This window comes from Telmatherina bonti (genome assembly GCF_933228915.1).
Source record: "Telmatherina bonti genome assembly, chromosome: 8".
Taxonomy (NCBI): domain Eukaryota; kingdom Metazoa; phylum Chordata; class Actinopteri; order Atheriniformes; family Telmatherinidae; genus Telmatherina; species Telmatherina bonti.
This window is the reverse complement of record NC_136626.1, coordinates 32784814-32812430: the sequence shown is the minus strand read 5'-3', so window position 1 is coordinate 32812430 and position 27617 is coordinate 32784814. Positions and strand designations below refer to the sequence as shown.

The window sequence follows — 27617 nt, the reverse complement described above, 5'->3', positions numbered from 1 at the left end:
ATTAATCCAGTGATTGTGCCCCTACACAACAGCACAGGCCTAATTTCATCTTCATGTACGACAATGCTCCTGCTCATCGAGGCCGCATCATCAGGGAACGGCTGTTGGAGACTGGTGTACCTCAAATGGAATGGCCTGCACTCTCTCCAGACCTGAATCCCATTGAAAACCTGTGGGATCAGCTGAGCCGTCGTGTAGAGGCTCGAAACCCTGCACCCCAGAACCTCAATGACCTGAGGGCTGCCCTTCAAGAAGAGTGGGATGCCATGCCTCAGCAGGCAATAAGTTGCCTTGTGAACAGCATGAGACGTCGTTGTCAAGCTGTAATTGATGCTCAAGGGCACATGACGAGATATTGAGACGTTCAAATTTTTTGTTGTGGTGTAACTACCATTGTTGTTACCTTTTGTGTTAAATGAATTTTTTGAGATGAGGAAATTAGTGCATCCTTCTACTTAAATGTCTTACGTTTATGATATTATATCACTGTAGCATGAACATATTGCATTTTCCATAAATTTCACCTGAAAGCCAAATATCCCTAACTTTTTGTGAGTAGTGTATATATATATATATATATATATATATATATATATATATATATATATATATATATACACACACACACACACACACACACACATATATACACACTATATATATATAAATAATTTCTTTCTTTAAATACTATTCTGAGCAGACATCACCATGTCCACCTTTGTGTGTATAAAATGATGTAGATCCATACCATTTCCAGGATCAGAAGTACTTCTTGGTAAGCAGCACTTAAACGGAGGACTCGATATACAGGGAACGAGAGTTTGAGCAGATAAAATAAACCACACAGCGTTTTAAAAACAGTAATTGGCAACAGTCTAGTCCAAATATAATCCTCTGTTATGGGGACATGCGCTAATCCTCAAACTTGGCTTAGCATACCAAAGCTTAGCAGATGTTCAGACACACACATGAAAAATATCGCTGGATGACATAACTTTAGATATTCAGTGCAATTCAATTTAGTGCTTATGCCTGAACTGTTCAACTGCTTTCATTGCTTTTTCTTTAGTGTAGAGATGAGCTGCTGCTGCGGATTACACTTCAGCTGTCATGTAGTGCACAGTTCATCTATCTTTTACTTCTCTGCGTTTACCTTCATTTCAGTATTTAATTCTTGTCTTCGCTATCACTTCAGCTTCTGTTGGTGCTTCAGCTATTTCCAACTTATATCAAAAGGTGAAATTAAATTTTATTTATTCAGTTTTCACTATTTCTTCACTTTTGAATTTTGTTTAGGCTTTACTTCTTCCTTCAACATGTTCTTTATAAGTTTCATCAACAACTTTTCAAATTGAGTAACATTTAAATCTTTTCCTGTTTTTTTTTATTTTTTTTTATTTAAATTCATATTTGGATTTAACTTATTATCCAACTTCACCTTCTGTGAATTCTTCTTACAGTATTTTCATTTACCAGAATTCATGCTCATTCTTGCATCAAGGTTTCCACTTCAATCTCTATTCACATTTTTGTCTTGAAACTAATTTAAACATAAAGGGTTATTAAATCAGATTTGGAAATCTTTGTTGTTTTTTTCCCCCACTGTGATATGGCTTCAGAAAAGACAATAAAATATAATAAATTTCATGAATTTCCCCTCGGGGATGAATGAAGTATCATTGATTTGATTTGATTTGATAAATGTATAAAGGCTTTGAGGTAATATCTATCATTACGGCAATGTTGCTCGGTAGGATGTTAATATAGTAAAAATGTTTATATTAGCTCAAACCTCTATATTTCCCCATAATTTCAGTTATCTAACCCAATTTGATAAGACAACAGAAGCAAACCATAAGTGAAATTGACAGTAAACTTCGGTAAATGGCACAAGATCTAAAGATAATCCAACTAGCATTGTTTATTCTTTTCATCCTAAAAATAACTTTGGCTAGTACGCAGCTATATGGCAGGAAAACAACAGCTGCTAGTGCCGTTTTCATGGATGCACACAAACCTTTAGTCTTTTAGAGAGGTTTGCTTCATACAGCGTAATTCCAGTAAATTACAGTATAAGACCATTGGTGTGTTTAACACGGGAAGCCTGCATCCTCACTGCAGAAGTCATTCTCAGGAAATGTTCTGCAATACAGGCAGAAAAACTCAAATCCAAAAAAACAGAACAGAACTTTTCTTCTGATGCAGATAAACTTTTGTGCTCTTTTCTTACAACTTACACATTTTTGTGTAAGACTCAGGCCAGTGCCACTGTTTTTTGTTTTTTTTATTACTATTAAATTATAGACAATAAAATAGAAAATTATTAGAGCTGAGTCAAGTAAAAATAAACAAAAAAATAGGTAAATTAAATCAAATTTAACAATGTTAAACAAAATAAGTCAAATGATGTACAGCAAAACAAAAAAACAAACAAAACAAAACAAATACAAAACCAAATAAAATGGAGCAAATTAAGAGTAAATTAAAAAAAATATATATATTAAAAATGTAAAATAAAAAGTAACGCAAAAATCAGAGCAAAGTTAAATTAGTACAGAGTAAAGCTATTTGAAAATTGAAATAAATTAATAATTAAATTAAATTACAGAAAAATAAAATAGAGAAAAGCAAAGTTAATTTGAGGAGGAGAGTAAAACAGAGCAAACAGAAATAAAAAACTAATTTAATAAAAAAACAAAACAAAAAAAACCAACAAAAAAAACCCGCTTTCATTCCGTTTGCCTAAAGCTGTTTAACCGAATACAAGGGGGAATTTATTCCTGGTGGAGTTCAGAGTTTAGTAGCCGTTTCTTGACCTTGCATGAGTACAGAGGGATTTCTTTCTTTCTGGACGGCTACACTGCCAAGTTCTGAGATCAGCAGCATGCATCCCTGATTACAGGCATCCTTTTAAAACCCAACACCAGCAGCGTTTAATCACACATGAGATGTTTTTCTGTCCCAGCAGCAGTCCCACATCACATCCCAGTCATCAACCAAGCGCCAGCTGCTTCTTAATCATTGTAAAACTCTCATGATCCTGTCATCAGCTACAAACAACACCTTCCACATAACATCTGCAGTAATACATCGACTAATAGTAGTTTTTATCTAGTTTTTAATAAAACTACAAGCATGCATTTTAAACTGCATGACTGAAAACTGTGCATGTATGTGCACATAAACAGGGGACCACAGCTGATGTTTGCCAGTCACGTTACCATGGCGATGAGTTCACAAGGAGATTTTGGCAATGCTCTAAACCCTCCAACACAATAGTTCCTGCTCAGTCTGAGGAGGCATTACTCATATTAAGCAGACCTTGTTCACCCAGGCTGCTGCTGTTGTGAACGAGATAATCCGCTTTATCACGACAAGTGGTGCATCGCAAACAGATTAAATGAAGAGATGTTGCGTTTCATAAATTTCAAACCACTATTGCATCAGCAGTGCAACTGGTGACGCATCACTCGTGGCCGGTTCATGTGGCGTCGGCCTGGTGATTGGATTCAGCGTCACTTTTGGCTCAAGTTCAAACATTCAATGTGACAGAGTGAATCCTAGAGTACATCCTGCAGAGATCCTGGTGGATCTGCATGAACATCGATGGGAGATGGAAACCGAGAAGCAGTAGAAAACTCTGGCACCATCTCCTGGCAGTTAATGATACATATGTTACATGCTGCATGAGAAAGGAGCTATCCTATACGGCAGGGATGGCAAACTCCAGTCCTCCAGGGCCGTTTCCCTGCACCAACACACCCGATTCAAATCAGCTGGATCCAGCAGCTTCTTGTCAACCTATTATTGAATTTTGGGCAGGTGTGTTGGAGCAGGGAGACAACAAGAACCTGCAGGATACCGGCCCTCGAGGACTGGAGTTTTACACCAGTGCTTTAAAGTGAGATGATACTGGCAAAACCTTTTTTATTGGTTTTTATTTTCTTTGTTTTAGGTTATTTTTTGCGTCTGTAAATGTTTTTTTTTTTTAAATCCATTTATTTCTTATAGCTTAGTTTTATTTCTCTTACTTGATCCTTGATGCTAAGCTTGATGGAAACTGGAAAGTCCAACTACAAAAGTAAAGAATATCTAAATGTATCACATGAAGTCAGGTTTCTTACCTGGTCATTAAGGGAAAAGACAGAAAAGACATTTAACTGCTGGGTGCATTTGCCTCGCTGTAGAGTTAAATTAAATCTTTAAAATGTTAGTTTACATAAACATATTTTTATATGAAGACAAGGTCTCCTACCTTTACCTTACCAGTAAAGCAGATACCTTTAAATGTATCTAATAAATTGATCAGATAACGCCCAAATGCCATTTCCTACTATGTGGAGGGTTCAGAAGATGCATTTTCTTGGCTTTAGGAGGTCATTCATTCTCTCAAATCAAGCTTCATTTTAGTCTGTATTGTTTAGGCTACTAATTCCCTGACTGGGGGTCGGGACCCCTATGGGGGATTTCAGGGGGTCGACAGAGAATTGTTAAAAAAATGTATAGCCTACTTGTAATCAATACAGTTGGGGTTTTTACCAGGGATGTCAAAATTAAACCATTAATACATATATAAATCTGGCAAATCAGCATCTTAATCTTTTACATAAGAACACATAAACAACAAAGTTTGTTCTCATGTTGTACTAAAATCTTAATTTGACATTATTTCAGTGAGAGAAGCTGATTTTGGGCATGTAGGTGTCTTTTCACAGCGATGAACCACCAAAGACTTTATTCTCCTCATGTACGACGCTACTGATGGTGTTCTAGCCTTATACTTGCAGGATGAAATGTTTCATATATGATACAATTAATCTCAGTTTCACGTGGGGCGTCACAGACACCAACGTATGTTTTCTTTGGGGTTGTGGCTCAAAAAGTTTAAGAACCACTGATTTAATCACCCTAAATGATGTGTGATTTCTTTACTAAAAAGAAATTTGGAATGATTGTCTTCTAATGTCTGAATCATTAGAACTTAACTAGTAAAACTTTAATTGTGAGGCAGAAAAGCAAAGCAGTATTTTTTTTTTTTTTCTTTTAAACAATTTCAGAAAAAAGCCATCTCACCTTATATGCAGCCAGGACAGCATGGGAGTGGTCCCTCCTCCAAACACCCAGACAGTGAAGAAGACGATGAGCAGCGTGGTGGTGAACATCATCTGGCGGGCGTAGGTAGCGGTGTCCCGGATAGCCAGGGCAAATGCCATCGCTCCGCGCAGACCTATACAGGGCAGAGTTACAATATCACCCTTTCATACCCCACCTGACATGATGAGCAACAGTAAATTGATAGACAAATGTGCATTATTAATTTCTCATACCAGCAAACATCATCATGTGCTGGAAGTTCCCCCTGATCTTGTCTCTTCGACCAAGGTTGAGAATGAAAGAGAGCGGATAAATGTTGAGAGCTCTTCCAATGAATATGGCAATCTGGCACACGGGTCAAGAAGTTTCCGACTGAGCAATTTAATGCTGCAAAACTTCACGTTGTTTACAAAAAACAATCTTTATGAAGGTAAAAATGAAACTGAAAGGATACAAAGGCTCCAATGATGAAGACTGGGCTGAAAATGTGATTCTGGAAAGTAAACAGAGCCAAGCCCATGTAGGAGAAGATAAAATTCTCAGCCAGGAAGTGAAGGACCTCAAAGAGCTGAAAAATAAAGAAATAAAGGAACAATAATTAATGTCATAATATTGATTTAGAAATAAAGATTTGCAAAACTCATTAAAACAAAATAGTTGGATTTAAAATGAAAAAAATTTTTTTTAAATAAAACTAAAATAAAGGGGTTTTTATGATATAAAAAACCCCCTCTGTCTGAAACTCTAAAGACCACGTCTAGATTTATGTTACTGGATCCCAAATGAAATGAAAGACACAGCAATAAGGTGACAAAATAAAAATAATAATTTAAATTTATATAAAATAAAATAAAATGAAATAAAATAAAATAAAGGTGTCATGATATAGAACAAACCTCTGCCTGACACTCTAAGGCTAAATCTAGATTCATGTTACTGGATCCCAAATGACATGAAAGACACAGCAATAAGGTGACATAATAAAAATAATGATTTAAATTTATATAAAATAAAAAAATTTTAAAAAGTACAATAAAATGAAATAAAAAGGGTATATATATATATATATATATATATATATATATATATATATAAATAAAGTCTCTACCTGACACTCTAATAAATTAAATTTATATAAATCTATATAAAAAATTAAAATAAAAAAAATTTAAAAATTAAAATAAAATTAAATAAAAAGGGCTTAATGATATAAAAAAAAAGCCTCTACCTGACACTCTAATTTAAATTTATATTTAAAAAATGTAAAATAAAATGAAATAAAAAGGGCTTCATAATATAAAAAAGTCTCTACCTGACACTCTAATAAATTAAATTTATATAAATCTATATAAAAAATTAAAATAAAAAAAATTTAAAAATTAAAATAAAATTAAATAAAAAGGGCTTAATGATATAAAAAAAAAGCCTCTACCTGACACTCTAATTTAAATTTATATTTAAAAAATGTAAAATAAAATGAAATAAAAAGGGCTTAATGATATAAAAAAAAGCCTCTACCTGACACTCTAATTTAAATTTATATTAAAAAAATGTAAAATAAAATGAAATAAAAAGGGCTTCATAATATAAAAAAGTCTCTACCTGACACTCTAATAAATTAAATTTATATAAATCTACATAAAAAAAAAAAAGAAGTAAAATAAATTGAAATAAAAAGGGGTTTATGATATTAAAAAAAAAAAAAAAGCCTCTACCTGACGCTCAAAAGACTAAATCTAGATTCAGGTTACTGAATCCCAAATGACAAGATACACCAATAAGGTGACAAAATAAAAAATAACTATTTAAATTTATATGAAATTAAAATAAATTTTAAAAAAAAAAGTAAAATAAAATTAAATAAAAGGGGTTTATGATATATATATAAAAAAAAGTATCTACCTGACACTCAAAAGACTAAATCTAGATTCAGGTTACTGAATCCCAAATGACAAGGAAGATACATCAAGAAGGTGACAGACGGCATCAAAGTTTCAATGCAGGTCTAATACATGAACATTATTACTGAAGTACACACCTCCAGTTACAAGTGTAACTTATCGTAGAAACTGAGCCTGCCTGCATACTGATCCTAACATGCCAGGCAGCATGTTGCCTGTGTGCTAATCTGCAACCTGTTCTCAAGACTGAACCCCCTCTGGGAAACTGAACAGTCATGACAGGAGGGATGTCCTCATACAGCCCCGATTAAGGTCACAGCAGGCTGATCATGGCGCCATCTGGCTCAAGCACCCTGTTCGCTTTATGGAGGGGCTGAACAATAATGCTGCAACACGAGAGAGATGGTCAGATGCTACCTGCTTGGTGCGTTTCGTGGACTCCTCTGAGAGGTTGTTGTATGTGTAGTGAGCCTGTGTGATGCCACAAAACAACACAGCCACAACACCTGTAGGACAACAAGCACATATTAATCAGTTAAAGCTGGGGTAGGTAATGTTGGGGTGCCCTCTCTTGGCTCCTCTGCCTCTGGTTTTGCTCCTTGCATGATCCAGGTTTTTTTTTCTTACTTCTGCCAAGGAGGTCACGTTTTTACCAGCGTTCATCTGTTTGAGTTCAAAATAACTCTAAAAGTTATGGACGGATTTTAATCATATTTTCAGGAGTTGTTGGAAACTTACAAAATTCTTTCTTTATGTTCTTTCTTTTTCAAAAGCATTGGCGGAGGTTTGCACCAGTGCTTTAAAAAAAGTGCTTTTCTAGTTCTCAGCTTTTTCCACCAACGATTTTATCTTTCTCGGCTGTTTAGTGGGAGGAGGCAAAGAAACCGAGCCGGGTCGGAAAATCCTTCCTCCTTTTTCTCAACCATGAAGAAGCTTACGAAATATAAGAAATGAACAACTTGAATTTGGCCCGAACATTTGGATTGGTCAGAGTTTTTACAGATTTACAGTAAACTGAGGGGTCTAACTATATTTCTTATTGTTCATTATAACAAAATGTATAGACTACTATCAGGATGAGGAACCAGTTCACCCAGAGTAAAAATAAATGTCTCTGAGCAAGATTACCTACCTCAGCTTTAATATAAAATGACTTCTTACTTGTATGATTTTAATGCGTAAAGGCACCATTTCCCCAGCTGCTATAATTTTCTAGAAATGTCCAGAGATTAATTTTCTTATTATTTCAGAACTGTGTCACATCATTTGTTGATTTCAAAGGGTGCACGTCTGCTGCATAATCCACATTTAAATCCCCGACACATTTATTTGTGTAAAAGAAGATTAAGTTCTCCCATTTAAACTGCTGAATTGTGTGTTTTTGGACAATTGAAAACATGTGAGATGGGAATTAGAAAAAACATCTTGGTTATGTGCAGTGAGTGAGAGTATAATCTGTATCATCTTAATAAATATTTGGATTTTTTTTATTTTTTTATTTAAACAGACTTAAAGGGAAGGTTTCAAAGGGAATTTTTTAAATAATGGAAATTTACATCATGGAACATGTAACATAATGTGCAAGAGGTGCAGACTCTGCAGTCCTACCCTGGTACGTGTACCATACCTGTAAAGCCGCAGGCCTCAGCTAGCAGGAATGTGCTCCAGGACATGAGGAAGAAAAGAGCCGTCTCCAGCAATGGAAAGCAGTGCAGCTTGGTGAACTTGGTCACGTGGAACTCGGTTAAAGAACAACACGGTTTTGCATGATGACTCAGTCTAGGCAACAGACTGCAACAGAAATTCAAGGTACTCTTGCAAAAGAAGGATATAAGAGCGGTGACGACTCCTGTGGCTGCACCCATCACAAAGGAGCCGCTGAAAATACCCAGGAAAACTCCAACCGACTTGAAAAAGGCAGAGGCATCGAACATGTGTGTGTTTGCACCACTGGGCTGGTAGGCCACAATGGACCTGGAATACAGAAACACAGTGTTAAACATTCTGATACTTTCAGCTGCTCTTCCAATGTGAATCACTTAAATGTGAATCTGAGACTTTAATAACGCGGCACAAATTAAACTTAAATACTTCATGATATGTTAAAGCCTTATAAATAGAACGTGAATGTTAATGCTCTCCAACGGGTCTGGGAAACTGTGTGCAGATTCATCAGCCAGCTGCAGGGTATTTGTCCTTGCACAGCCACTGCTTTCCCATAACATGTGCTTTCAAAATAAAAAACATAACACGAGATAACAGATTTATTTTTATATGAAGCTAACAAATAAAACTAGAAGCATTCAGAGTGTGCAGACCTCTGCTGAGCCCCTGTAATATTGTTTCTGTTTGCTGTCATTGATTTTTTTATATTAATTTTGAGATAGAAGCTAAGATGGCAAAACTATCTTTATGTCCCCAAAGTAATTAAAAAAATATAAAAAAATAAAAAATCCTCTTGGATCCAGGTGGGGATCTGGATCACCTTCAAAATCTAATCAGTTGTTCCAGACAAACCAGCCGATACATGACCTCCACCTTGGTAGAGGTCAGCACAGCAGCTGAAAAACAAACCAAAATCACATTTTCCTTCATTCAAATTGAAATACAAATTTTATTTATAAAGCACTTTTCAAATATTATAAATGTAGCGCAAAGTGCTTTATACATTTATAAACAGTCCAACCACTACACACAGGTAAATGTACACAAACTTGCAAGAAATAACTTGCGAAAAATTATCAAAACTATAAATTAAAGCACCAGTAGGGTAACACACACATAACAGCGGCAACAAGACAAATTTGCACATCTGAAAGGGCCTTAAAAAAAAGTTTTAATGTAACTTCTATGAAACAAAAAAAAAACAAAAAACATTTCAACATGCAAAATCTAAGATTTTTATCTGCATTTGTTTTAAATTCAATCAGTAATTCATGTAGAATAGACTGACTTTGCTGTTATTAAGGACATAACACTGTGTGTTGCTGAGAAACAATGGGGTAAAAAACACCAACAGGATGCAGCGTCTCTCTGATATGTAAACATCCAGCAGAGGGAGGTAGAGCACCGTCTGTCTGTAGAGGACTCTAAACCCCTGGTTTGTCTCACATGTCAGCGATAAATTCAACAGCAGCTCAAAACCAACACAGGTAGAGACCTTTATGTGCCGTATCTCTATGGAATGTGTTGAATTTTGTGCTGTGGGTTTGATACGGCTGGTGAAGAATTTAAAGCCTTTAACTTATGTACTGATAATTCACTACAATAATACGTCAGAACAAGCAACTGCATTTATCCATTACTTAGTGAAATTTATAAGAGCATGATTATGACTTATATAAAATATGCTAAATATAAAAACATAAAAAGAACACATAAAATCACCTCCAACGCCTGCTACCCATCAAATAATTGGTTGCATATTTATGTGTAAAATAGGTCAAATTCACAAACGACACTGACATGTAAAATAACATTTCTGTAATGGTGATTTTCCATTATAGAATATCAAGGAAAAAAGATCTGATGTGTCAGCAGGACCTGGAGAAACTAGTCCAGGCTTTCATCTTTATTCGGCTTAAACAGGGTCTTTTCTTCCTAAAACATCAGTTTGACACCTGCAGCGAATTCAGAACTCTGCTGCTCGAGTCTTCTCTAAAACCAAAGAAGTGGACCACATTAGTCCAGTTCTGAGGTCTTTACACTGGCTGCCTGTCCGTCTGAGGATAGGCAGCCTGGTCTATAAGGCAGTGTTTCCCAGTCCAGGTCCTCAGGACCCCCCTGCCCTGCACGTTTCAGACATGTTCCTCCTCCAAAACACCCGAGTCAGATTACTGAACTTTCTCATCAAGTTCTTTCCAGTCTGTTAATGAACTTTTTATTTCATTCAGGTGTGTTAAAGTAGGTTCACCTATAAAACATGCAGGGCAGGGGGTCCAGAGGACCTTGATTAGGAAACACTGCTAGGCCCTGAATGGTTCAGGACTATCATCAGAGACCTCCTGACCCAGTATGAACCTACCAGACCCCACAGGTCATCTGGATCCAGTCTTTTATCAGTTCCAAAAGTCAGAATGAGACATTGAGAAGTTGCGTTCGGCTTCTATGCTCCACATGTCTGGATCAAACTCCCAGAAAGCCTCAGATCAGCTGGATCATGCAGGTTAAAGACCCTCCTGTTCTCAGCTGCAGTTCAACAGTTTAAAGTTTATTTTAGGTCCAAAATCTGCATGTTTCTTAAAATCATGATCTGTCCCAGCTTTAAATAGTTTTTATTTATTGTTATTTTTTTCTTGCTTCCTTGTTTTATCTTCCTTGTCTTATCTTATATTCTATTTTACTGTCTCTGTAAAGCACTCTGAATCACCCTGCTGGTGAATTGTGCAATATAAATAAACTTGCCTTGCCTTATAATCTTTTAGACCACATCTATTTATCATTGTCAGGGATTCGTTTGCTCATTTGTTTAATTGCTGACTGTGGATTTGTTTTTGTTTTTTATTTTTAAATGTAGAATTAAAATGGAGTATGTGTTTGCTGCACAGCTTAATTATGCAAACATAATTACATTGACTGGAAGGGAGATTAGCAAATTCTCCCAGGCCATGAATTGTTCGCTTACTTCAGCTTCACTTATCAGGTAGCTCAGTTCAAACCAAAGTTTTCTAAGATTTCACGTTGCGCAAAGAAATATTTCAAATAACTTACTGCTTTTGATTTAGTGGAGAAATAAGAGTACTTCTTTGTTTTCTCAATACTAAAGAACACAAGTCACAGGCAACACTTAAATGTATTTTACAATTCGATAAGGCAGAAAGATGACTTACGAGGAAAGCACAATGGCCACGGCATCATTCATTACACTTTCTCCAAACAGCAGAGCGTATAAATCCCCGTCTACATGGAGCTCATTAAAGATGGCCAATACCGTCACTGCACAAAGAAGTAAATCACAAAGTAAAAACTAAATGAATAAAGCACAGTAGTGGATGGTTTCCAGCTTTCTTGGCCTATTTGTGTATGTGTTGTACCCGGGTCTGTAGCAGAAATAATGGCACCAAAGAAAAGGCAGTCTGTGTAGTAGAACTTGTCAGTCAGCTGCCCGACCACCTGCATCAGCTTCACCACACCATACATCAGATTCCTGCACACAAAAGAAACCAAAGCTCATGAGGATTTTAACATAAGGTGCCAGACTGCAGTATGACAAACAGAAGACTCCTACCCAATAGCAAAGCATGAGACGGCAGTGCCCAGAAACGCATAGGTTATGATGGAGCCAAGATTCCTGAAGAAGTGTCTCTGGCAGGGAAAAAAGAAATAACATTAGAAAACTAAATATAAATGCGTGTCAGATGAATAAAAATGACTATATACATCTTTCACAGTGATCAATGACTCAAGTCTGAAGCCTTTAGGGCAGAAACTGCTACGGGTGGGCGAATAACACAACCACAGATCCAGCTGCTTGACTGGTTGTAAAACAAACAAGCAGCAAGTGTCTCTTCAAAACACTTCCACTCCAACACAAAAACTGCTGATTCAGATTTCTACAGGAAATCTGCCTTATCCTTAGTGTCACACTGATATTTTTTTTAAAGAGAAAGACAGAAAAGCTTGACAGAATTAACATTATATGCAACAGCTCATCTCTGTAAACACTCAGGTAGTGCTGATAAGGCTGATTATGCCAATATCTGTTGATCAATTAAAGTCTAGAATTTCAAAAGTGTTTTAAATACAGTTTGAAATGAACTCTCAGTCTTGAGTATGACACTGGAAATAAAAGCTTTTATGGGTGGCATGCCCTTTCTTCCCATTTCCTGATGACTGTTTGACACAGCAAATTCTATCCTGACCTGCACTTACAAGCAACAAAATCTGCAAATTATTTCTAAAAAAAAAAAAAAAAAAAAAGAAAATGTAGCACATAAAAACTTGTAATAAATGCCATTGTGGCACAAAAACTGTAAATGACACAGTACATCAATGCTTAAACAGTTAATAAAAAAAGAAAACAAACAAACAAAATAGAGCCAAATAGGCCACATGAGTCTTTCATGGCAAACTTGAAATTATTTTAAGCTGAGTCTAATCAAACAAAACCATGTGCTATCACCTTGATTGTCACCAATAAATCAAAGTGATTATCACAATTATTATTCCATCAGAACTTACTGTAGTTAATAAACTACAAGTCTGCAGTGCACACAGTGAGGCTGTACATCTCTGATCAAAATACTAACTTTATGCAACAATGCTGATTAAAGCAATGCTAAAAAGCTAACATTAAGTTAATACATGGTTAGCCTGCTAACATTTTCTAATAAGCTGAAAACACAAAGATTAATCAGACATGCTTGATTTTATTTTAACTTAGTCATGACACAACCTAAAGTTGACATGAAGTTAGCATGCTCACATTTTCTATTAGACTAAAAACACAAAAATTAATCAAAGATGCTGGATATTATTTTAATTTAGTCGTGACACAACCTAAAGTTGATATGAAGTTAGCATGCTAGCATTTTTTTAATGAGCTGAAAACACATTTTAGTCTGATATGCTTGATATTAGCTATATTTAGAAACCATGCTTACTGAACAAAATATACTGATGTTAAATGTTAGCCTGCTAACATTTTCTAATATGCTAAAAAAAAAATCCACAAAATTCCAATGAACCTGTTCAATATCAGTGTGGTAGCTATGCTCCCTAAAACAATACTGCAATGCTAACACTAAGTTGACATAAAGTTAGCATGCAAACATTTTTAACTAGGTTAAAACTGTAATCCGGTTGAGGATGCTTTATATGCTCATTTATGAGCTACGCTGTCCAAAGTAATTCCAACATCCTAACAATACTAAGTCTGCAGGCCAACATTAGCTACAAACAGAAAACACAGAAGTACAGCTGTAGATTTATGAAGTTATCTTAATTCAGGAGAGAAAATGAATGTGTGTGCCACATGGAAGGGTAATTCCGCCACTAGTTGTTAAAATAGGGTAATTTGTTGCCAAATGTCATCGTAGCAATATCAAAGAAAACCTCAAACTTCACAGGATTTATTATGTCAAGTTGCCTGTGAATAATTTTAGCTCAATTCAACTTATAGTTTCATAGGAAAATTAACATCTTGGGATAATCTGAGTCATAAGAACTCATCTCCCGGGGACTTGCTGAAATATATCAGCAATAAAACCAGTGAGTTCAAAAGGGATCGCCCAGTGACATCTACACAAAAATAGTTCCTCATACAGCCTATCACAGAGTAAATCATGATTCAATAACCATAATGCTTAAATATAAGATGATCTGCACAGTAGATCACAAGGCCATCTCCCTTCATGCATAACCTCGCCTTAATTTTAATCTCTATATAATTCTATAACACTTATTTTAAATACAACCAATAATTTCAAGCATGAAGATGATAAACCGCTGTACTTAAAATTCACACAGTAAATGTGAAGATAGATTGGTAAAGTCAAATAATGTTTATAAGACTGTGGAGTAGACTTTACAGCCGTCTTCAGGAAAAAGTATTCACATTGTCAGCTTTTTGTTTTTTGTTTTGGTTTTTTTTGCTAGGAAAAAAGCCAGACAGGAAACGAAAGACATATGCTCTGGACTTCCTCTTAAAAAGGGATACTTATGCTCAGAAAAACTTTGACTGCTCTCCCAGTTTGTTTTCAGTGTTTTTTTCTGAGCATCTCTCCAATAAACATTCATTTTGTGGTTGCCAACATTTCCACCTGGCCCTACAACAATATCATCTCATGTTACCATGTTTCAGTAGTTTAGCTGTGAAACACCCACAACGCTGAACAGGCCCTGGATTTTCCATCCAACACCTCACCTTTTTTAGACTGTATCCAGCATGGAAAATGATTGGAGGAAGGAGTATGTTGAAGAAAACTTCAGGGTCAAAAGTCACCTGGAGATGAGAGGAAATTTAAACAACCGTAACAAAATCTAGCAGAAATTCAGGACTGATTATGATTTTTTTTTTTTTCTTCCTACCTTGCGCAGCATATCATTCTGCTCCACATTGTGAATCTCCCTGGAGTTGATCTCCCCTTTCAGGGTGTACTCAAAGAACTTGCCACTAACATTAAGCAGCAGAGTGCTGGTAGGTCCTTCCTTCAGTGAGCAGCTTGGGGGTGTCTTATGGTGGTAGCTGGTAGCAGGAATGCCATAGCGCAGAATCACACCGACCAACAAACCTGACAAATCAAAACAGAGATGGTGAGGATGATAAGATCCAAGAAAATGAAGCACTTGTTCATGGTACAAACATCTAATGAATATGATGCAAGACAAAATGAGCATGTCAGATCAAACAGCCGTAGAGACACAGACAAAGAGAAAAGAAGGAAAAATGGGCCGCTGACAGGTAGAATCCGGGGAGAGTTACAGACAGGAAGAAAGGAATGAGGCAGGCGGTTAAGAGAGTATCAATCCTCCGATCAGACAGCAGTTAACTGCAGGAGACATGGCGGAGCAAAGCCGCCAGCGCTACACTTGCTGATTCTCTCTGCTACAGGGTTAACCATGAACATCACAAAGTGGCTTTGGCCTGACCACACACAAATACATTCACACACCTGGTTTGAGTTGACCGTGAGGCTTTTCCAAACCCCTTACCCTTCTCTTAACTGTTACAACTGCATGCCTACCTTGAAGCTTTTCCTAAATCTAACCAAAACAAAATCTATTCCTGACCCTAAAACTAAGTTTTACATCAATTTGTATCTCTAGGGATAAAATTGGCGCTCCCATTTTCACAGCACAAAGTCCTCATAAGATGTGCAGTCACACTTTGCCTCCAACATGTAGGAAAAAAAAGTATATACACACACACACACACAAATAAAACCACAAAGGTGCAGAACTTGATTTGATCCAGACATAAACATCAAACCACTGGTTGTTTCGATTTTGAGCCCACAAACTTTAGGTTCTTTCCATGAATTTAGAGAAGGAAGTACCAAGAACAGATCACATGAACAGATGAGATTCTGTTCATACATCTAATTAGCATTTCATACTGCTGAGAGCCTGACAAATATAATCAATCAATCATTCATTCATTCATTCATTCATTATCCTAACCGCTTAGTTCGATGAAGGGTCGCGGGGAAGCTGGAGCCTATCCCAGCTGTCTTTGAATGAAAGGCAGGGTACAACCAGGACAGCTCGCCAGTCCATTGCAGGGCTATAATCAATTATTCCACCACTAAATCAAACTGAATATGACAAAAACAATATTTCTGTGATCTTGGTATGCATGTTGTGGAGAAACTCAGCTAAAAAGACGCTACAACGCACTGGCATCCAAACCAAACAGTTCAAACCTCAAGCAACTACATGGGAACAAAAACGTGAGAACAATAATGTGGTTTTCTTTTAGATAACAATCATTTACATTTTCTACTGCCTTCCAGCCTGATTTACTCTCACACAGCAGCGCATACATTGATTTTGATGCTTGTGTAGTAATCTCACATGTCTCAGCTTTTGGTAGAGACCATGGTTGTACATGATGATGCAGCCCTTGTAGCTGGGAAGATATTATCAGACATACCAGACATTGCAGGCCTCTTGACAAGGTAAGAAGCTGATCTTTTCTATAATCTTTTTAACGTAGTCTTCTCAAAAAAAGGTCTTAAAGTTTAACTTTAGATTTAAGCAACTTTTTCACTCATGCTCCGTCCAGTATTTGTCCCTGATATATGCTTTTTTTTGTAGTGGTATGGCCACTTAACACTGATCCATACAACAGAAAAAACAAGACCCCTGAGTCAAGGGATGAAAAATCAACACCTTTACATAACGCTAGGAAAAAAAAACTAAACTAAAATAAAAAGAGTTATTGTCTGTCCGACCAAAACCTGATGTTTAAAATGCATGTAAACATGTCTGTCCAACCAAAATAATATGAAACTGAAGCTCTCAAGACCAATTCACATATTCAGGTAATGCAGTTGGAGCTTTACCAAATCCTGCAAGTATATCTGCAACAAGACCCAAAGGCACCTTTTTGTAAAACAATAAATAAGTGCGTTAATACAGCTGAAATCTGAATAAATCTGTTATTCCTCACATATTTTCTGTTCCTTTTGTCAGACGGCTAAATGTGTCAGAAATCTTGAATAGAAAGTAGTTTGAATCTATGTAAACTCGCAGTTGCATAAAGCATTTCCAGACTGTTATTTTGCTCCAATTAGATCCTGATTTTATAATCAGTTACATTAAATAAATACTTTCTCTTTTAAAAAATCATAATTTAGGTGGATTAAAGGCGGTGGATTTTGCTCTACTTTAATGTTGACAATCTCCAAAATTGAAAAGGTAAAAGTAGTAGAATGTGTTTTTCTCGCACAGTCCAGAGTGGCGCTTTACAAGCATCATAAAACAATTCCCTTCCTGTGCTTACAGGGACAATGACAGGCTCTAATGAAATAGTAAAATTGAGCTAATTCATGATGGCAGGACTCATGGTGTCACAGTCAAATGTGTCTACATCAACCACTTTGTTACTGTCACAAAGACATGTCATTTTGCTCCTATTAATCCAATGATTATACAGTTTAAACATATAAAATAGTGATTTTTTTTTTTTTTTTTTTAACAAGATGAATCTCAAAGAGCTATTAGCCCCACATTTGTCATATCTGTGTCAGACCTGACAAGACCTGGAAGATCCATCCGGGCCTCCATCTACCGTTAAAGTCTCATCAGAAATCATCTTAAAGGACTGGTAGCTGCAAGGAGTCATCAAGAGACAGAGTGGAAAGCTAAAGGCATGCCAAACTAAACAAGAAATGAACTGAAAATTGGTGATGACAGATCAGATGGCGAGTTGAATCCAAACATTTCACATCTATATAAATTCATATGCATATGGCTTTTACCTCTGCAAATCCAAATGTAAAAACAATACTGCTGCAGATATGCACAATTAAATTCCTCGTCTCAACCTCCTTCCAAGCTTTACCTCCCTGCCAGAGCACGTGGTTCATGTTTATGTAGCTGTTAACCAAGACTTTTTGGAAACAAACCAAAGATGTGTTTGTTTTTTAAACTTTAAAAAACAAATCAAAGTCTGCCTTTTTTTTTTCCCTCCAACTAATGTCTGGTTAATAAGTGACATTTGGAGCCCTGACTGGGTTACATTGCTCTGACAAACCATGCACAGAGATATTAAACCCGTCATATTAAACAAGAGATATCATCAGTTTAATGGTTTTAGCATGGCTTCACCAGACCTGCATTGTTGTGTTAGATATTTTAGACTCAGATTTTCTCTGCCACAGTTAGAAATATAGAGATTCAGTGAATGCTTCTAAAGAACCCCTCCCTGAGCCGTCACCTTATCATGGTGGAGGGGTTTGTGCGTCCCGAAGATCCTAGCAGGTATGTTGTCGGGGGCTTTATGCCCCTGGTAGGGTCACCCATGGCAAACAGGTGTCTAGGGGAGGGACCAGACCAAGCACGGCTCATAGACCTCTATGATGACGACAAACCTGGGCATGAATGTTCCCTTGCCTGGACGCGGGTTACCGGGACCCCCTTCTGGAGCCAGGCCTGGAGGTGGGGTACGAGAGCGAGCTTCTGGTGGCCGGACCTTCGCCCATGGGGCCCGGTCGGGCTCAGCCCGAAAGGGTTACATGGGCCCCACCTCCCGTGGGCTCACCATCTGCGGGAGGAGCCGTAGGGGTCGGGTGCAGTGTGAGCTGGGTGGCAGCAGGGGGCGGGGACCCTGGCGGTCCGATCCCCGGCTGCAGAAGCTGGCTCTAGGGACGTGGAATGTCACCTCTCTGGTGGGGAAGGAGCCTGAGATTGTGCGCGAGGTTGAGCGGTTCCGGCTAGATATAGTTGGACTCACCTCGACGCATGGTTTGGGCTCTGGAACCAGTACCCTCGAAAGGGGCTGGACTTTCTTCCACTCGGGAGTTGCTCATGGTGAGAGGCGCCGAGCAGGTGTGGGCATTCTCATCGGCCCCCAGCTTGGTGCCTGCACGTTGGGGTTTACCCCAGTGGATGAAAGGGTAGTTTCCCTCCGCCTCCGGGTGGGGGGACGGGTCCTGACTGTTGTCTGTGCTTATGCGCCGAACAGCAGTTCAGAGTACCCACCCTTTCTGGAGTCCTTGGAGGGAGTGCTGGAGGGTGCTCCTTCTGGGGACTCCATTGTTCTGCTGGGGGACTTCAATGCTCACGTGGGCAATGACAGTGAGACCTGGAGGGGAGTGATTGGGAGGCATGGTCCCCCCCTCTGAACCCAAATGGTGTTTTGTTATTGGACTTCTGTGCTCATCATGGATTGTCCATAACGAACACCATGTTCCAACATAAGAGTGTCCATATGTACACCTGGCATTAGGATTCCATGGGCCGCAGTTCGATGATCGATTTTGTAGTTGTATCGTCGGACCTGCGGCCACATGCCTTGGACACTCGGGTGAAGAGGGGGGCGGAGCTGTCAACTGATCACCACCTGGTGGTGAGTTGGCTCAGATGGTGGGGGAGGAAGCCGGTCAGATCTGGCAGGCCCAAACGTGTTGTGAGGGTCTGCTGGGAACGTCTGGCTGAGTCCCCTGTCAGAGCGAGCTTCAACTGCCACCTTCAGCAGAGCTTCAACCATGTCCTGAGTGAGGCGGGGGACATTGAGTCCGAATGGGCTGTGTTCCGTGCCTCTATTGCTGAGGCGGCCAGCCGGAGCTGTGGCCGTAAGGTCGTTGGTGCCTGTCGTGGCGGCAATCCCAGGACTCGTTGGTGGACACCAGCAGTGAGGGATGCCATCAAGCTGAAGAAGGAGTCCTATCGGGCCTTCTTGGCCTGTGGGACTCCGGAGGCAGCTGATGGGTACCGACGGGCTAAGCGTCATGCGGCTTTGGCTGTCGCCAAGGCAAAAACTCGGGCATGGGAGGAGGCTGACACGCCTCTGCAGCATCGCATGGACATTGGGGGCAGTGCTGCTGGATTGGCAGACTGGGGTGGTGGTCCCCCTTTTTAAGAAGGGGGACCGGAGGGTGTGTTCCAATTACAGGGGAATCACACTCCTCAGCCTCCCTGGTAAAGTCTATTCAGGGGTCCTAGAGAGGAGGGTCTGCCGGATAGTCGAATCTCGGATTGAGGAGGAGCAGTGCGGTTTTCGTCCTGGCCGCGGAACAGTGGACCAGCTCTATACCCTCTTTGGGGTCCTGGAGGGGGCATGGGAGTTTGCCCAACCAGTCTACATGTGCTTTGTGGACCTGGAGAAGGCGTTCGACCGTGTCCCCCAGGGGGTCCTGTGGGGGGTACTCCGGGAGTATGGGGTACCAGACCCCCTTGTGCGAGCTGTCTGGTCCCTGTACGACAGGTGTCAGAGCTTGGTCCGCATTGCCGGTAGTAAGTCGGATTAGTTTCCAGTGAGGGTTGGACTCCACCAAGGCTGCCCTTTATCACCGATTCTGTTCATAACTTATATGGACAGAATTTCTAGGCGCAGCCGAGGTGTTGAGGGGATCCAGCTCGGTGGCCTCAGGATTGGGTCCCTGCTTTTTGCAGATGACGTGGTCCTGTTGGCTTCATCTGGTCGTGATCTCCAGCTCTCACTTGAGCGATTCGCTGCCGAGTGTGAAGCAGCCGGGATGGGAATCAGCACCTCCAAATCTGAGACCATGGTCCTCAGCCGGAATAGGGTGGTTTGCCCTCTCCGGGTCGGGAGTCAGGTCCTGCCTCAAGTGGAGGAGTTTAAATATATTGGGGTCTTGTTCACGAGTGAGGGAAGGATGGAGCGCGAGATCGACAGATGGATCGGTGCGCCGTCTGCAGTAATGCGGACTCTGCGCCGGTCTGTCGTGGTGAAGAAGGAGCTGAGCCAGAAGGCGAAGTTCTCGATTTACCAGTCAATCTACGTTCCTACCCTCACCTATGGTCACGAGTTGTGGGTCGTGACCGAAAGAACGAGATCTCGTATACAGGCGGCTGAAATGAGTTTCCTCCGCAGGGTGGCCGGGCTCTCCCTTAGAGATAGGGTGAGGAGCTCGGTCATCCGGGAGGGGCTCAGAGTAGAGCCGCTGCTCCTCCGCATCGAGAGGAACCAGTTGAGGTGGCTCGGGCATCTGGTTAGGATGCCTCCTGGACGCCTCCCTGGTGAGGTGTTCCAGGCACGCCCCTCTGGGAGGAGAGCCCGGGGAAGACCCAGGACACGCTGGAGGGATTATATCTCTCGGCTGGCCTGGGAACGCCTCGGGATCCCTCCCGCAGAGTTGGCAAATGTGGCTGGGGAGAGGGAAGTCTGGGCTTCCCTGCTTAGGCTGCTGCCCCTGCGACCCGACCCCGGATAAGCGGCACGAAGACGAGACAAGATGAGGCTTCTAAAGAATTCGTAGAAAAAAACATTATAAACTGACTTATTTTATGGCATATCCAAATGCCATTTGGTCATTTACACTAATCATTTTACAGCAGCCTATATTTGCTGGTTTTACAACCTTTAAAAACAACCAAACAAGGTAACAGCTTTTTGTTTACAGCTAAAGATTATTTTTGTGAGACTAAACTTTGAAGTACTCTGAGCATGCATTTAAAACCGGCGCTCTAAAAGCTTTAAAATACATAGCAAATGCATTTGTGGTGCATTTTGGTTCGATAATTGTCACAGGAAATAAAGCATGAGGTCACCAGTCTAATTTACGATGCCACAGATACCAGCTGCGCTGAGATGGGACTTCCAGACACCTGCAACAGCCTGGAAGAGAAATGGACCAGGCTTAGGAACATAAAGCACCTTCTAGAAATTATTATGAACCCAGGTAATAAGGAAGTACGTGAGCGCGTGGAAATGCGGAGGCACGTCGGTGCATTCGCTCCGATTCTCTGCGTCTCCAGGTCGATGTGCACACGAAAGGCTGAATCACGCAAAGCCTGCGGGAAGGTGGTGGCGCTAGTTGTGAAGGAGAGAGTGAGTGCGCGTTTTGCGTTCTGCATGCGTGCACGCGCGTGTCTGTATGTGTATTCAACATATAATCCGTAAACCCTCTCACCGTAAATCATTGCCAATCCGGTTTCGTGCAGAAAACGAACTCGTCTGTGCTTGAAGAGCCATATGGTGAGAATGGTTAGTGTTAGCAGCAAAATGAATGTCAGGAGGTTGACGCTGTCCTGTCGGTGACTTTCCTCTGCCTCCTTCTCCGTGACAAGTTCTTCCATTCCGTCGTCCTCCGCCTTCAGCCCTGACACGGCGCTGCTCAGCAGGATCCAGACGGGCAGCAGCGTCGCGTCCTGCGCGGCGCAGCAGCCTCCGTTCCGCCTCGGCTGTCGGAGAGCCACCATGGTTTCAGGATGATGATGATGCCGCCGAGAGCAACACAGCCTCTCTATGCCATGTCACTGCTGGGAGAAACACACACATACATGCACATACAGTTGAGCCTCAATCCGGTGCTCATAGACCGGCGAGCTCAACCTTTTAAAGGAACACGGCGCGAGGAGACGCGGCGAGGACGTGGCCGTGGAATGACACAGCGCTGCCCTGCATGTGGAGGAGACCAGATAGCACTGACTACAAGCTACTGAGTCACTGTCCTGGGATTTTGATGATTGTGTAATTCTGCGCTTGGTTCCTTTCAAAACAGGAAATCCAGTCGGTGTGAAGGCAGATGTTTCAATACCCTTGAGATTTAAAGCAGAATTAATAAGCATTTTTCATTTACCTTTATGTTTGATCAGGAGGACGCCACAGTTTCTTACGCTTAGTTTTGGTTTTTTTTTTGTTTTTTTTTAGCTCACTTTTGTCACATGTAGGCCTACTAATCATCATCATGGCCACCCCTCCTGCAAACACCTGCTGTAGCCAATGCAAGATTATCCAGTGGGCATTATGGTTACAAGACCAGGGGCCCACACCCATTGGGGGCCCGTGTAGGCGATAACACCAGCAGTTTAGACATGAAACAAAATGTATATAAGAGCCAGATAGTTACACCACAGTGTCTAGTGTATTGCTACTGGTACTACTGGCTGAGAGATGTTAGAAATGTTGCTTCACATGGTATCGTTCACAATTTTTACAATGTTATGATGTGGAACGGGGCCCCTGTAATACTCTGAGCCCCGGGGCCTGTGCACTTTTAATCCGGCCCTGGCTGTAGCTACAGGGGGAGTCTAGAAGGATCTCAGGCAGGCTGGAGCATTATTAGACCTTTTTCATCAAACATATGCAAACTGATATTTTTCCTCATTCTCCAACGTCTAAATTAACTAAATATACCAGTTATTTTGATCTTGGACCTTGGCTATGCCTGGCTCAAGAGCCATGTAGTTTTATTGACATTTTCAAAAACAATGCAAAATTCCATACCATACTTATTTATAAAGCACTTTTAAAACAACATGCAGTTGACCAAAGTGCTCTACAGAAACAGCAAGTGAACAAAAACAGCTTAAGAAAATAAAATTTGGGATTTTATGTCCTTGTTTTCATTGTAGCTTCCCAGAGGTTGATGCTGTAGCAGTGAAAGTTGTCCCAAATGAAAGCTAATAAAACGTTCTTGCATATGGTTAAATTTGAGTTAATTTTAATGCACAATGTCAAACATTCATATTTTTTTATGCTTGGAAAGGATGACATCTTATGACTCACAACTTTATCTCAAAATTTTTACTTTTAATACATGTACATCATATTTTATCATGTTTTATTTCATATTGTCAGTTAAGATTGATTTAAGATTTGTGAAATGCTGACATCATGGCATCTGGAAGACAACTATGCAGCGGGAAAAGGGTCAGCGGTACAAATGAACGGGATGAACCAAATGAAAAGAGAAGAAAGGTGGCAACTCCTGGCACAAGGTCATTCAGTGATGTGCATCTCATTGGGCAACCCAGCTCCAGCATCAGTGCCTGTCAACTTCCTACTAATCGCCAGGTGTTCCAGCATTTCCTGCATTTGAGGAATCTATGGAGCATAAACTGGGAAAGGATGGCCCATGTTAATACAACCCAAAAAAAAAAAAAAAAGATCTACATTTTGGAAAATAATTTTTATTGCAACTAAAGTGTCTGTCTTATGTAAAAAGTAAAGCGGACAGTGTTCAAATTTCTGCAAAGGAACACGGCTTACCTGAGATACTTAGGGGAAATCTGAAAATGTATTTTATTTTATCTGCAGCCAGAAATGAAGCATATTATCTCACTACAAGCATTTTTTTTCATGTTAGCGTTCTCATCTTAACAACTCAAGTGATGTCACATTTTGTAAAACTTCTTATATGTCATAATATTCCAAATTAATATAAGTCGTGGGCAAAAATAAAACTTTATTTTACTTGACTGTTTACTGGATTTAGGTTCTAATGCTGAAAAGAAACTTGCAGCTTTCTGCCATATTATATGCACCTGACAACAGATGGGAAGCACGGTCTCCGAGTACATTATGGGCTGCGCGGTTGCATTTGGATATTAAAGGTTTGCAAAAGTAAATGTCAGTTTACACAAACTTTTTGTTAGCATTCAAGTTTTAAAACTTTGATTGGCACCTTGAGGCCAGTCAGGTTTTATTTTGGAGTGTCCAGCGCACCCCTAGATTACACCTTAATCCCCTTTCATATTCTACTTGTTTCCACCAAACGAACTGAGACTGGCATTCACTGCATGTGCATGTGTTTAGTTAAAGTGGCACTAAAGTAGCACAGAGATAACATCACATCCTCCAGTGGTTTGATCTAAAAAAGTTCACAGGGTTTCAGCAGTGTGGAGATGTCACCGTGTGCACATTCTGCTTTCAGCTGCAGTGGTTCAGGTGCATGCAGTTATTATTAGCCAGTCATTTTGCATAAGGTTGTTGGCCATTTATGCAGGCAGAAAATTTCACATAAAGGTGTGTAGTTTGTGTTGGATCACTGGCTAGGTTGAGTAACTTAAGAGTGAAGCAGATAATTACAGGTCACAGGAGGATTCAAACAATATGCAGATTTGTATAATTAGATTACTAAAGGACTACATGGACTGTATTTATGGTGGCAACACACTGTTAACCAAACATCAGTCTCTAGATTAATACCATTCCAAACTTCTCTATAGAAACACAAAGCCAGTACATGTTACCCAGGAATTATTGTGACATTAGTTTGCAATAGATAATTTGTTGTAGTCAGGTCTAAAGTACCAATAGTTCAGCACTAAACAGTGCATCAACCAACGCATACCCCAGATGTCCCACTGAGTCCCTAACTGACATATTACTCAAACACAATGTGACTGGGATTAAGCCAAGCAATAATGTTTTATCGCTATGTGAAATAAACCTGTAATTCTGCTGGATGTTTTATGACAGGCAGCAGATTTGCCTGCAAATTATTGGTGGCATTTCTTTCCCCTACAAGCAGCACTTTTATCTTGTCAGTTGTTAATGAAACAACAAATCTCGATGGCTCTCACTCATCATGCCTGTTTTCAGGTAACACCTCCTCAAACCAGCTTTTTTTTTTTAATCCCTTTATTTAAGAGGTATAGTCCTCTTTTGCTACTCATCATCACTTCTATTCAGCTTTTGCGGCACATATTAGAAGAGGTGGGCCCACATCTGGCCTCAAACAGACACATACAGTCACAAAATTCTCAAAAAATTCAAGGTTTCAAAAAGGTAGATAACAAAAGCATAGATAGCTGTGACATCCCAGCAGTTACATTCACCTCTAATGCAATCAGTCTGTACTCTGGGCTTTGGTCTATCAGACCATGTTCTTTTGTTACTCAGAGCTTCCACACATCTCGTGACATTTTCTCAAAGATGACTGAACATAGACATACTTAGCTGCAAGTAAATAAAAAAGTTTCCAGCAACAGCAAATTACCATGTAGGGTGTGATGTGTGCTTGTCTGAGACGATGTATGACATTAAGGGTTGAGGTCAGTCAGTCTAGAGCACAGGTGTCAAACTCCAGTCCTCGAGAGCCGGTATCCTGCAGGTTTTTGTTGTCTCCATGCTCCAACACGCTTCACAAGTTCATAATTAGGTTGACAAGAAGCTGCTGGGTCCATTTGATTTGAATCAGCTGTGTTGAAAGAGGGAAACAACTAAAACCTGCCGGATACCGGCACTCGAGGACTGGAGTTTGATACCTCTGGTCTAGAGGTTACAGTGTTTTAGGACTGACTCCTGGTGGCAAAAGCCAATTAAGGCAGGAAATCTACATTCCACCCACAACCTGCAGGAATAAAGTAAAAGTATTTGATAAGTTATTAAACACAGGCGAATCAAACTGTGTCTATCCAGTGTATCTGTATGTGAGATGGTGGTGAAAGTGGTGTGGGGGAGGATGTGGTTCAACAGCAGGTTAATCCAGCCATGTTTTGCTCTGCCAAATGCAACAACTAAAGGAGGTCTACTCACTTCAACCCTACAAGGGCTACAGCCCTGCAGGTTTTTAGTGTTTATGTGCTCCAACACGTTATTCAAATTAAATGGGTCCCACAGCTTATGAAGTTATGCACATTCATTCATTTCAGTCTGGTCCGTTTTCAACGTTTCTTGTTCGGTAATGTCCTTTTTTATTTCTACAAATAATTTTTTTCTAATTTTTTTTGTCATACTCAGGAGCCCTTTTAAAATTCTATTTCAATACCATGACTGTTTTGTGATTCAACAGTGTCTTTTAATGTTTGTTGTTATTCATGAGTTCAATGTGAAACTGGGAAGTACAGTAAAGCCAGATTTCAGAGCATCATGAAGTGGGGATTACCTATTAATAGAGTAGCCTAGTAGCTTAAGTTGGGTCCTAATCTTACATGTGTTTGGATTGTTACATGGTGTTTCTTGTTTGTTATGATGATGTCTTCACAAAAACATCAGAGTTCCCCAAATAAATAAGATTGGCGTGTACGAAAACTTCCACAGTTACATACGCTACAATAAATTATGTGATCTGTGCATTGAAACTCTGTTAAGTGATTTTATGTAATCTAACATAAATCTATAAGATACTTTCCACGTGCTGGTATGTTTAAGAAGCTTTCTGCGCATAAGAAAACACTCGAGAGAGGTGTGCCCACTGTGTAAGCAATGGTGCGTTCAAGGTAGTCTGCTAAATCACATATTTTCATTTTAATTGAAACACCCCGCTCCTCTCTGACTACTTGTAGAAGTGTTATGTTTTGTTTGATTTAAGTATGTCCTTATAAGTAGTATATGCGATGTGTAACTATACACTGCCACAGACTAAAAGTACAGACGATGTTTCAGCGTCATCATCCATAAAACACTGGTTTATTTCACAAACATGGCTTTATGTGGTTAAATAAACTAATTAATTATAGTTATCTAATATAGGAAATAATTTCACGCGCATCAATGTGTTTATTTAGCATACATATAAAAGAGTGAAAATATTTCCGATTTGAGGAACTCATGTTTCTTCATGTTTTCAAACGTCTCATATGTTCACGCCTTTTCTACGTAATCGTCACTCTTTCCAGGTCTCTGATTGGCTGTTATGGTAACTATAAAGTCTCTGATTGGCTGTTATGGCAACCATCAAGTCTCTGATTGGTTGCAAAACCTTGGGAGTGAAACGGGAAGCGAAGAAAAAAAAATCTTGTCAACCAAAGTGCACGTAGGTAAGCGCG

General features: G+C 39.7%; 1 protein-coding gene across 1 annotated transcript in view; it reads right to left on the bottom strand.

Annotated features, from left to right (window-relative positions):
* slc9a7 (solute carrier family 9 member 7) overlaps positions 1-22345 on the bottom strand; it is a 37051-nt gene extending 14706 nt beyond the window's left edge. The window contains exons 1-11 of the mRNA XM_079245756.1: positions 22034-22345; positions 15024-15226; positions 14860-14937; positions 12223-12299; positions 12029-12141; positions 11825-11930; positions 8623-8969; positions 7413-7501; positions 5549-5662; positions 5328-5439; positions 5074-5227 (exon numbers count right to left, since the gene is read on the bottom strand). Of these exons, the coding sequence (XP_079101882.1) occupies positions 5074-5227; positions 5328-5439; positions 5549-5662; positions 7413-7501; positions 8623-8969; positions 11825-11930; positions 12029-12141; positions 12223-12299; positions 14860-14937; positions 15024-15226; positions 22034-22322 (1682 nt within the window). The 5' untranslated portion in view covers positions 22323-22345. The remainder of the gene's footprint in view (positions 1-5073; positions 5228-5327; positions 5440-5548; positions 5663-7412; positions 7502-8622; positions 8970-11824; positions 11931-12028; positions 12142-12222; positions 12300-14859; positions 14938-15023; positions 15227-22033) is intronic.
* Positions 22346-27617: the final 5272 nt, after the last annotated feature.